We start from the raw sequence: 12589 nt of genomic DNA, 5'->3' as shown, positions 1-12589 counted from the left end.
AATGGTGTCGCATCCCTCCAATAGAGTTCCAGACACTTGAAGAATCTATGCCAAGGTGCATTGAAGCCGTTTTGGCTCGTGGTGGCCCACCTCCCTATTAAGACACTTTATGTTGCAGTTTCCTGTATTTGGGCAGTTACCTGTATCTATGACTATCAAAAAATCTTTATCAGCTAATAATATGGAAAATGGACCTGATTATGTTTAAAATGCTTTAGACAGCTTACTTACTGTAGCAGTACCATTGACTTGAACAGATTTGCTAGCGGTGTACAGAGCGGTAGTGATGCGCTCCATAGAGACCTGAGTCTCCTGATTCACCTCCGGAACCTTCACTTCCCTGAAAAACAAACATTTATTTCACACAATGATGTGAATGACATGAAATGCTTCTAAGTCAGCTATGTTCTCTCTCTCTACACAAATTCAGTTGACATCAACAACTATGGTGTTCCACGTTATCAAATGAGACACACTGACAAGTAAATGGTGAGACAAGAGTGAGGCAAAAGATGAGTATGAGATGTAAAGCACACTGTTCTGTTTTTCTATACAAATCACGGCGTTAGTGGGGGTACGCTTACACATTTTGATGGAAATAGTTTGTGTCTGTTTGTGTGTGTGTGTGTGGGGGGGTTGGATCCAAAGTGTTACATGAAGGGAAAACATGTCCTACACTCACTCTGCAGGTTGGGAGGGAACATGGACAGGGCCAGCGGCTGGTCCTGGGTTCAGGGGAGCAGTGGGCTGGATGTTCGGGGGCTGTGGAGAAGTGACCGTCCTTAGTGGGTCCTTGGGTCCTCCTGAGGGGAGGGCGCCTGCAGAGCTGGCATCAACGCTTACATTCTGGAACGATACAAAAAGACATGAAAAACAATACTACTAACGGCAAAGCTGAAATGTTGAGCTGAGTGATTGAGTATGGTGGCTTGGAGATGAGCTTGGCTGAGTCCCAATTGGCACCATATTCCCTGGTCAAAAGTAGTGCACTATATATGGAAAAGGGTGCCATTTGGGGGACACAGAGTACGGTGGCCTGGAGATGAGAGCTTGTGTTGGTAGATACTGACCCTGTCCTTTGTGGCTCCTATTACCATGCTGGCCAGTCTGTTCTCAAACAGGTCGTCAGGGGTTTTGAGGTGGCCTGCAGCCCCAGGCAGAGGGGGGAAGCTGGAGAGCCCCAGCTCAAAGCTGGGGGACGGGGGCTTCTGAGGAGGGGGTGGCAACTGGTTAGCCACTCTCTATACAACAGAACAGCATCAAACACCGTCAGACTGTTAGCCACTCTCTATACAACAGAACAGCATCAAACACCGTCAGACTGGGTAGCCACTCTCTATACAACAGAACAGCATCAAACACCGTCAGACTGGGTAGCCACTCTCTATACAACAGAACAGCATCAAACACCGTCAGACTGGGTAGCCACTCTCTATACAACAGAACAGCATCAAACATAGTCTGTCACAGAGTCAAGACTGCATCCCAAATGGCACCCTATTGCCTATATAGTGCACTACTTTTGACCAGGGCCTATAGGGGTCTGGTCAAAATTAGTGTACCATATAGGGAATAGGGTACAATTTGGGACACACACAAAGCCAGCCAACTGTACATACAAAAGACCTGCAATATTGAAATTCAGTCATAACATGACAGTGGCTGAAAAGCTTGCAGCAGCACCACTGTTGGCTCTTTCTCCAAGTCAAAGACTAGTCTAAGAGGAGGTAAATTAAAAAACATGTACTTACTGTAAACTTGTTGTCGTCCCTCTTTTTCCTAGAACCATAAATATTTGTCCTTTAAGAAAGAGAACATTTGAAAAATTCACAGACAATTGTATTCTATTTGAAGCCTAACTTAGCACAACAGAGATTTTAACAATTCAAAACGTGAGCAACACGCTCACTTTGTTGTAATACTATAATCCGCCCCAAATAGCACCCTATTCAGTGCACTACTTTTGACCAGAGCCCTTACGGACCTGGGACTAAAGTTATGCACTAACTAACAAATAGGGTACCATTTGGGAAACAGCCTATGGAGGTCTATGGTGGTGATGATCATGCAGAGTGGAGGATACCTTACCTTCCCCGGCCCATGCCCAGTGAGTAGTCAGTGCTGACAGGCTCCACCCGACCAGTACTGATGTCTCTCCTGGGGTAGGTCATGGTGGAGGGGGGTAACCTGGTTCTGTTCTGGCTCGGGAGGCGCGTCATTTGGGGGGAACCCCGCGGTCCCCCGTTCAGAATTCGCTCCGTGGGGAAGTTGAAGATGGTGGGGCTGTCCAGGAGCCCTGTGCCGCGCTGGTCCATGTTGGATATTGTGGGCCTCAGGTGAGGTTTACTGTGAGTGTGATTCCTGAAAAGAAACAATATCATATTTAAAGATCCTATCTATACAAGCACAGCAATCTAGAATTCTGGGCTCATATTCACAAAGACTCAAGAGTAGGAGTGCTGATATACTGTATATACACAATCAGATTGACCTTATTTCCACGAGGAGGGACCTGATCCTAGATCAGCACTCCTATTGTGAGATGCTTTGTGAATAGACACAGGTTGGTATTGTCTACATTAGATGGTGAGTCTCAGTGTACCCACCTATTCCTGGGAGAGTAGTGCCTAACACCAGCAAGAGGAGACGTCGCTGGTTTAAAACTATGGGATGTTGTAAATCCATTGATAAATTGAGTGTTGTGAAATTGGGTAACCTGTTAGAAAAGGAAACACAAAATCATTGACTTTTACAAGAGTTCTAGTAGCATATTATACAGTGAAATTAGGAATGGTCTGTATTGTAGCCTTGTGGGTGGTAGGTTTGCAAAATCCCAGTTAACTTTCTAAAAATGTCCAGGTTTCCCAGAAATCCCAGTTGGAAGATTCCCAGAATCAGGAGGGAAAACCAGACTTTTGGGAAAGTTACTGGATTTTTGCAACCCTAAACTAGATTTTAGGTTGTGTGTGGGGGCACGCCTGCTGTCCTCACAAGCGAAGGGTCTATGAAGCTGTGGGTGGCTGACCAGGCCTGTGGAGTGATGAGGCTGTAGAGGGGGAACTGCTGCTGAGGGCTGTACACTGGAGGTATGTAGTAGGAGGTGTAACGTTGTTGCTGCTGAGCGTAAGGGTGAACCTCCACCGGGCGGTAGCCATTCTTTGGCATAAAAGTGTTGATAGCAATTGCCTTCGCCTTTATCCGTGCCTGAGATTAGAGTTGAGAATAGAAAATATATTTTTTCCTCAAACTTCTCAGCAAAGAAAGCATTTCAAAGCAGTGCACAAAGATTTTGATTAAAAAAAGCCAAATTTGTCTGAGGTATGTCACATCAACACTAAATGAACCCATACAACAACTGCAGATTGAATTATGTTATCCACTGGTAAAAGCATTCGTTTTGGTTGTTCTGCTGACGGAAAAGGTTCTAAACCACCATACTTGGAAATACTCCAGTATTGACAGTATAGTATACAGTTCATGGATCATGTTCATTTTAGTTTAATTAAAGTTCACTAATTAATTAGCTTACCTTAATAGGCTTCCCTTGGAAGGTTTTCACTTCTTCACGAAGATACTGATATGCCTGGAAAATAGGACAAATGAAAACTTCAGACAGAGTAGGATTCTTTTTTTTTTTTTTTTAATACCCACGAGTGTAAGCTCATGGCCAGTATGAAACACTATGGTAGCAACAGTACACCAAACCCATAGCAGGGCAGTTCGTGGCAGGCAGCATGGCAGTTTCACTGACCCAGCCCTACAATCCTAAAACATGACATGCTAGGGAAAAAAGTTGCTTCATGCACCATTACTAAATCATACAATAGTGCAACGTTCTTGAATGTTTCGGACCTGTTGTGCATCTGCTTCCGATTCAAAGGTGATGAACCAGTTGTCGTTGTAGGCAAACTCAGAATTGATGAATTTAGGTAAGTTCTCTCCTTTAAAAAGAGCCTCGACCTCCTGCAAAACAAGAGCAAATGTCAAGCTTAACGTCAAAACTCCTTCCATACTGTGAACAAGTTCTTGGTGTCGACTGAATAGAGCCCAATTGTGGCTTAGGGTGGTTTTGCGGTCTAAGCTGCTGCCTCTGGAACACATTGTTGCAGCATTCGTTTGAATCTAGCAAACTGCTTTTTCAGCACCTCCCTCTATCCTATGTAATAAACAAAAAATACGAGAGGAGTGGGCCCTATCAACGTCAAATTTAGTCAATATCCCCCGAGGGAGTGCGGTTCAGACTGAAATAACTGACCATAACACCATTAAAATGTTTTGAACTGCTAAAAACGGCACCCTTTAAATTTGTCACACTGCACGACATGGTACTGGAACATGAGGCACAATAGATGAAACCTCTAAACACTACATTAACAAAACAACGTTCCGTTACTTTCTCAAAGTCCAACAACACGGTGTCTATAACATGGCATTTTATAACATTTTACCATTCCAGGAAACGTTAACAATTCCAGGAAAACGACTCTTTGCCAATATTAGGCTAGAGATTGGCTAGGTAGTGTGCTTGCACTCAAAACAGGAAATTACCTACAATGCCATGGTTAAAACATATATAGTGTAGTCACATAAGAGCTTGTACTAGAATGACCATATCTTATTAAAAACCTGTTATTTTGTTCCACTTTCTGCAATACTGGATACAGTCTAATGTAGTACATGGTTGCTTATGCCATATTATCAGGGGGCAGTTAGAACGGCAAACTGTATTGCTGGGGATTTGAAGGATCAGTCAGTCAGTCATCAGGAAATATCATTGTGCTCTTGGGTAAAACTATTTTTTTTTGCAATTTGGGCAGAAATGTTGCAGATGGGAAGGTTCCAATCCCTAGTGAGACACCATGGGAGAATGGTATGACGATGATTTATAGGGAAAGATCGGTTGATCTGTGGCATAGATGAGTGTTAGAATAAAAATATGCACAAATGTACAATATAAATGTTTTAGGTCCTCCAAATCAGGGGTGAGGATGGGATTATTGTATGTTTTGGTTTCACAACTTATGCTTTGGCTTTAACGCTGTGATGCGTGTGCTGGCCCTGACAGTTAAGAGTAGCTCAATTCTATGCCCGCCCGGGCGTCGGGTGGGACTTGGTTTTTCCCGCAGTTGGAAAAACCATTTGGGCCGGGGCTTTGCCTTGCCGGCGTCTCGGGGCGAGCGCACCCACTGACCACAACACCCACTGAACATTTGTTGTCAGTGTATTGCATTGTTTAAAATAAAATCATTCTAAATGCATGGTTTCTTTAGCAGACTGAATTTGTGTCCCAAACGACACCCTATTCCCCATTTAGTGCACTACTTTTGAACAGAACCCTAAGGACCCTGACCAGAGGCTAGCCAGTGAACATACCTCTATGGGAGTGCTCTCGGGGACCTCTCTGAGGATGACGATGCAGCGGTTCTGATTGGGTCTCACCTTCTCCCCCTTCTCATCCACCTGGACCAACGGCAGAGCTATGGAGGCAGGGAAATATACAAGTCCAGTGAAATTAAAATGAAAACCTTATTGCCATGTAAATTTAGCTAGGAATTGGTGTTGTACAGAGCAAGGTTAACTGATACAACTGAAATCCAGAACACAAATTCTAAGTAAAATGAAACCTCCATTCCCAACAATGTCTCTTTAGTGTCAACAAAAAAATACTATAAGTAAACGTTAGTCTACAACAACAAAAAAGAAAGAGTGTGTCACTTACATCGTAGAATATCGACGATCAACTCCACATCCGTGCTGAGTTTCTTGACGTGGTCCAGGTTCGCTACCGTCACGATTGGCACATATTGGTCACTATCCATCTGCGAGATAAGATACATGTCGCTGGACAGATTCTCTCTGAGAAGACAAAAACGTTGAGTCACTCCCTGTAGCCTAAGTCACTCCTCCCTTCCCACAGCAGCCACAAGTGAATTTGACAGCATGAAATAAAGCTTTCATTTAGAGCACGCCTTCCACAAAGGGCAGAAGATAGAACTAATGAGAATGCGACCGCTGTGCATCATCATAGCAACAAATTTTACTGGCTGCATTCTAGCATGGGCAGCACTAAATCACCATCAACAAAAACTACAGCCCGGCCTCCCGAGTGGCTCAGTGGTCCAAGGCCCTGCATCACAGTGCTAGCTATGCCACTAGAGATCCTGGTCCGTGTGCAGGCTCTTGTCGCAGCCGGCCGCGACCAGGAGACCCATGGGGCGGCACACAATTGGCCCAGCGTCGTCCGAGTTAGGGGAGGGTTTGGCCGGCAGGGATGTTCTTGTCCCATCGCGCTCTAGCGACTCCTGTGGAGCTGCCTCTCCCGAGTTCGCCAGGCGCAGTGCACGCTGACACGGTTGCCAGGTGTACGGCGTTTCCTCCGACAGTGGTGCGGCTGGCTTCCGGGTTAAGTAGACATTGTGTCAAGAAGCAGTACGGCTTGGCAGGGTTGTGTTTTGGAGGAATTATACAGGGAATAAGATGTAATTTGTGACACAGCCAGGATGTAGTATGGCTGTTACTCACCGGGAAAGACAGAACTCCAGGGTCTTCTTGAGGTGTTCCCGGAGGTCCTCCTGAGGGCTCTCCTGCTGGGTCTCACTGCCTGCTCGTCACACAGGGGGAACAGACAACCCAATACTCAGTCAGTCAGTCACTTTCATGACATGAGACCATTCATTTCATTCAACTCAATGGCCAAGTCCCAAATGGCAGCTTAATCCCTATGTAGTGCACTATAGTGACATGAGACCATTCATTTCATTACACGCAGTACCGTGTAGGCTATTACCGTAAAATACCTGTTCTACAGGAAACTCCACAAAGTCAAAACAAAATCATTGATGCATAACGTACATCTCTAATATTCTAAACACAATGTTGCAGTGAATTCTGAATACCATTTGTATGAGGGGTGTGCCTACTATTCAGGCAAAAAAGTATCGTAACGGATATAGGCAATTTTCCTGATACGATTATGATCAGAGTATTTTATTATCCGCAAACTGAAAAGGTAATTTTCAGGTGCCCGTGCGCATCTTTCAATCAAGTGCGAGGTGCTACGTGGTCTAAATCAGTGCTTCCCAACCCTGGTCCACCAGTACTCCCACCAGTACACATTTCTGTTGTAGCCCTGGACAAAGACCTCATTCAGTTCATTGAGGGCTTGATGATTAGTTGAATCAGGTGGCTTGTCCAGTGTTACAATACAAATGTGTACTGTTGGGGGTACTCGAGGACCAGAGTTGGACCAACACTGGTCTAAATAACTCAACTGGCTAGTTCTCATGTCTGTAAAGAGAAGAGCGGGCTGTACGTTGACCCTGCTGCTCTGATTGGATAGAGCAAAGCTGTATTTCTCGTCTACTCAATTCGTTACATGGAGATGCACATTCTGACAGAGCACAAACTTGTCTATCCGGCCCTCTGCTAGTTGAGGAAACAGACACCCCTACCCACGCAGCTCCTGATCTGCAGCTTTTTTTGGTCTATAAACATGCAAGGAGATCAGTGCATCTACTTATTTCTATAACTGTGCATCACTTTCACAGACGCTTTGCTCAACTCAAATGAATTGTCTCCAGTGGATGAAGATCCCACCTGTGCGAGTTTCCTCCTGGCCAGACTCAGGGTATGCAGCAGGGTCGGAGCACTCCAGGGTGACGGTGGCAGCCATGGGGGCCGGCTCTGCCAGTATCACCGCCACTGGCAGCGGCTCATCTGGGTCAGCTAGTAGGGTCCCTTCAAACACTTGGTCTTCGCTGGCTTCACAGCCTGGAAAGAGTAACACGGAGACAACCAACCACGTGGTTAACATTAGCTAGGAGCTACTGTGATGGTTAAACTTGGAGAAACAATACACGTTATGCAGTAGTAAATCAGTTGATCTAGACAACGTCAATATATAGATGTAAAAATGGATACCATAAAAATATGATTACTGTTAATATAAGATCTCCTAAAGCGCAATCCCTACAAATAACTTAACATTACGAGCTGTAGATGTCTGCACAGCGCGATATCAACCCAGAGCATATCGGACTGCTTTTTCTCTACCACATCTCTGGATTCCTACCGCAAGCTCTGAACCTTTACGCCGGATCATCGCAGCCAGCTAGCTGCTATCCGAGTGGCTACACCTGGCTAACGTCTCTGTCCCGAAGCAACCACCAGTGAGCCTGGAGCTAGCCTCGAGCTAGGCCCATCTCCAAGCTAGCCGAAGAAGTCTATCAGCCAATTCTTGGGCTACAATACCCCTTTTGCCAATTGGCCTGGACCTTTTACTGCCGACATGGAGCCCTGCCGATCCATCACGACTGGTCTGCCGACGTAAATGTCCAAGGGGGTTTCAACAAGCTATTCCGTTGCGACGTCCCCCGGATGCCCATCTGCTAGCCCCGGCCCGTTAGCTGTCTGAATCACCGTCTCCAGCTCGCCTAGCTACTCACTGGACCCTATGATCACTCGGCTACACATGCCTCTCCCTAATGTCAATATGCCTTGTCTATTGCTGTTTTGGCTAGTGATTGTCTTATTTCACTGTAGAGCCTCCAGCCCTGCTCAATATGCCTTAGCTAGCCCTTCTGTTCCACCCCTGCAGTGACCTCACCTGGCTTAAATGGTGCCTCTAGAGACAAAACCTCTCTAATCGTCACTCAATGCCTAGGTTTACCTGTTTACCTCCACTGTATTCACATCCTACCATACTCTTGTCTGTACATTACGCCTTGAATCTATTCTTCCGCGCCAAGAAATCTGCTCCTTTTACTCTCTGTTCCAAACGCACTAGACGACCAGTTCTTATAGCCTTCAGCCGTACCCTTATCCTACTCCGTTAATGTAGAGGTTAACCCAGGCCCTGCAGCCCTCAGCACCACTCCCATAACCCAGGCGCTCTCATTTGTTGACTTCTGTAACCGTAAAAGCCTTGGTTTCATGCATGTTAACATTAGAAGCCTCCTCCCTAAGTTTGTTTATTCACTGCTTTAGCACACCCCGCAAACCCGGATGTCCTTGCCGTGTCTGAGTCCTGGCTTAGGAAGGCCACCAAAAATCTTAACATTTCCATCCCTAACTATGACATTTTCCGACAAGATGGAACTGCCAAAGGGGGCGGAGTTGCAATCTACAAGCCTACAGAGTTCTGTCTTACTATCCAGGTCTGTGCCCAAACAATTTGAGCTTCTACTTTTAAAAATCCACCTTTCCAGAAAAGTCTCTCACCGTTTCTGATTGTTATAGACTCCCTTCAGCCCCCAGCTGTGCCCTGGACACCTTATGTGAATTGATTGAAGATAGATTGGGGGCAGAGTTTACTTTTAGGGGGCCATAAACTGGGACATGCTTAACACCCCGGCCGTCCTACAATCTAAGATAGATGCCCTCAATCTCACAAATTATCAAGGAACCTACCAGGTACAACCCTAAATCCGTAACCATGGGCACCCTCTTAGATATCATCCTGACCAACTTGACCTCTAAATACACCTCCGCTGTATTCAACCAGGATCTCAGTGATCACTGCCTCAATGCCTGCGTGCGTAATGGGTCCACGGTCAAACGACCACCCCTCGTCACTGTCAAATGCTCCCTAAAACACTTCAGCGAGCAGGCCTTTATAATGAGACCTGGCCTGGGTATCCTGGAAGGATATTGACCTCATCCCATCAGTAGAGGATGCCTGGTTGCTCTTTAAAAGTGCTTTCCTCTCCATCTTAAATAAGCATGCCCCATTCAAAAAATGTAGAACCAGGAACAGATATAGCTCTTGGTTCACCCCAGACCTGACTGCCCTTGACCAGCACAAAAACATCCTGTGGCGTTCTGCATTAGCATCAAATAGCCCCCGCGATATGCATATTTTCAGGGAAGTCAGGAACCAATATACTCAATCAGTTTGAAAAAGCTAGCCTTCGTTTTACTAACAGAAATTTGCATCCTGTAACACTAATTCCAAAAGGAGAATAAGAGCACCTTCTCCCAGCTTCCCACCGCATTGAGCATATGAAACTCACCACCGATAAATCTACAATATTTTCAATAAGCATTTATCTACGGCTGGCCATGCTTTCCACCTGGCTTTCCACCTGGCTACCCCTACCTCGGCCAACATCTCAGCCTAACTCTCCTTCCAGAGTCACATTAAGCATCTCCAATGCAAAATGAAATCTAGAATCAGCTTCCTATTTCGCAACAAAGCCTCCTTCACTCATGCTGCCAAACAAACCCTCGTAAAACTGACTATCCTACCGATCCTCGTCTTCGGCGATGTCATTTACAAAATAGCCCCCAACACTCTACTCTGTAAACTGGATGTAGTCTATCACAGTGCCACCTGTTGTGTCACCAAAGCCCCACTGCGACCTGTATGCTCTCGTTGGCTGGCCCTCACTACATATTCGTCGCCAAACCCACTGGCTCCAGGTCAACTATAAGTTGTAAATGAGAACTTGTTCTCAACTGGCCTACCTGATTAAATAGATGTGAAATAAAAAATAAATTCATAAAGTCTTTGCTAGGTAAAGCCCCGCCTTATCTCAGCTCACTGGTCACCATAGCAACACCCACCCGTAGCACGCGCTCCAGCAGGTATATTTCACTGGTCATCCCCAAAGCCAACACTTCCTTTGGCCGCCTTTCCTTCCAGTTCTCTGCTGCCAATGACTGGAACGAATTGCAAAAAAATCACTTTAGCTGGAGACTTATATCTCCGTTTCTAACTTTAAGCATCAGCTGTCAGATCAGCTTACTGATCACTGTACCTGTACACAGCCAATCTGTAAATAGCACAGCCTACTACCTCATCCCCTTATTGTTACTTATCCTCTTGCTCTTTTGCACCCCAGTATTTCTACTTGCACATCATCATCTGCACATCTATGACTCCAGTGTTAATGCTAAATTGTAATTATTTCACCTCTATGGCCTATTTATTGCCCCACCTCCCTACATTTGCACACAATGTACATAGATTTTTTATATTGTGTTATTGACTGTACGCTTGTTTGTGTAACGCCGTGTTGTTTTTGTCGCACTGCTTTGCTTTATCTTGGCGAGGTCGCAGCTGTAACAGAGAACTTGTTCAACTGGCCAACCTAGTTAAATAAAATAACTAAAAAGCTGTGTTATTCAGAACAAAACAAATTGATCATTTCCATGTCTCCACCATTCCCTTGTTAACTGCCACGGCGGCTAAAATTGGCTAATCTTAACTTCCGCACATTAAAATAAGTGATTATGCTCATGAGTTAGATGGAAGGATAGCTTGGTAATATTCATAGCTCTCCCTCTAAATTGATAACAATGATTCACCCCTGGCTGCATGTGCCATGACGACATGGGGTTGTGTCCCAAATTGCACCCTATTCCCTACATATTGCACTGTTTTTGGTCAAAGGTTTATAGGGAATAGGGTGCAATTTGAGACTCAGACAGGGACACGGTAACAGAAGGGCTATTCTCATCCGGTCCTTAAAATGGCTGACCTTCTGGCCCAGGGTCAGCGGAGCTGCTAACGCAGCCGTCCTTCCATGGCTGGAGAGCAGGTGTATCCACAGTCCCAGTGGTGGTGTCCAGGTTAAGCATGTGATTGGCCCATGCTTTCGCATTGGGGTTCAGGTCAGAAACCTTGGCAGATTCCTGTTTCAGGAGACAAGACAGTATTATAAACATGAGTTCAGGTAGGCCTCCACACTTCAGCAGACAAAAGGAACGTAGGAGGCGTGCTGCGCAACAACACCACCAGAGTACAGAATTAGGCATACTGTAAATATAGTGGAATATAGGCTAGATCAGGGAAGAATGAGAAGGTAACCTACAGAAGGAGTTTTTGTCAGCTGCTCATTCCTATTTTAAGGCCCTGCCAGTCAACTTTGCCTGCTTGTAGTGTGACCATACAAATAGCAATGTGCAAATACAAAATGGCCACAAGTTCATCTCAGTACAGCCCCACACAAACAAAGCTGATGTCCATTATGAAGACACTACTATGCAAGCAGACAATCCCTTCTGGGATTACTAGTTATCTAGTAGTTCAAGTTGGGGCAACAGACTCCCATGAGAAAATGCTAGTGAAAATGTTTGCTTGCTGGTTCCAGAGAAGACATCATGAAAAACACTATACACACACACACACACAAAAACAAAATCAGTGTCTCCACTTACATACATTTATGCACGCCACCACTGCTATTGCCACCACAAAAAAAAACATGAGTTTTCGGGATGGAAAAAAGCTTTGTGATTGGATTTAGTCATTTTAACAGACAGAAAGTATGTAGAAAAGCTAATTTACCTATATATTTGATTAACAATATAATCTTTGATAACTAGAAAACCCCATATTCAAGGAGTAAACAATTCATAGATATGCAGGAAATTAGCAACATTTCTCTAAATCCACACCGATTTAAAACCGAACCAACCACGCCCATAACCACACCACCCGACAGGGCAACCACCTATGCCCCTTGTTAGGGCAATGGAAATGTCGGCTCTACCCAAAATTACAACCAACTAATTGCAGCATTACTGAAAAAATGGAAGAGGCAAGTGGAAGGGGGAAAAGTAAGGACCTTGTCTGTCGGCCTTGCAT

The 12589-nt window shown here is 45.2% G+C and overlaps 1 protein-coding gene across 7 annotated transcripts in view; it reads right to left on the bottom strand.

Annotated features, from left to right (window-relative positions):
- Positions 1–12589, bottom strand: part of LOC106599484 (la-related protein 4B) — a 35000-nt gene that overhangs the window by 6797 nt on the left and 15614 nt on the right. For 3 of the 7 annotated variants that reach the window (XM_045714638.1, XM_045714634.1, XM_014190745.2), the window contains exons 3-16: positions 11481–11634; positions 7597–7770; positions 6523–6601; positions 5720–5856; positions 5374–5477; positions 3853–3963; positions 3530–3583; positions 2992–3204; positions 2607–2716; positions 2089–2361; positions 1752–1800; positions 1071–1241; positions 683–846; positions 232–340 (exon numbers count right to left, since the gene is read on the bottom strand). In XM_045714638.1, the coding sequence (XP_045570594.1) occupies positions 232–340; positions 683–846; positions 1071–1241; positions 1752–1800; positions 2089–2361; positions 2607–2716; positions 2992–3204; positions 3530–3583; positions 3853–3963; positions 5374–5477; positions 5720–5856; positions 6523–6601; positions 7597–7770; positions 11481–11634 (1902 nt within the window). Of the gene's footprint in view, positions 1–231; positions 341–682; positions 847–1070; positions 1242–1751; positions 1801–2088; positions 2362–2606; positions 2717–2991; positions 3205–3529; positions 3584–3852; positions 3964–5373; positions 5478–5719; positions 5857–6522; positions 6602–7596; positions 7771–10563; positions 10660–11480; positions 11635–12589 lie in introns of those variants that run through there. The other 4 variants (XM_045714639.1, XM_045714636.1, XM_045714635.1 and 1 more) reach the window with 4 other exon arrangements.

Source organism: Salmo salar, chromosome ssa03, assembly GCF_905237065.1.
Source record: "Salmo salar chromosome ssa03, Ssal_v3.1, whole genome shotgun sequence".
Taxonomy (NCBI): domain Eukaryota; kingdom Metazoa; phylum Chordata; class Actinopteri; order Salmoniformes; family Salmonidae; genus Salmo; species Salmo salar.
This window is presented reverse-complemented; position numbering and strand designations above follow the sequence as displayed.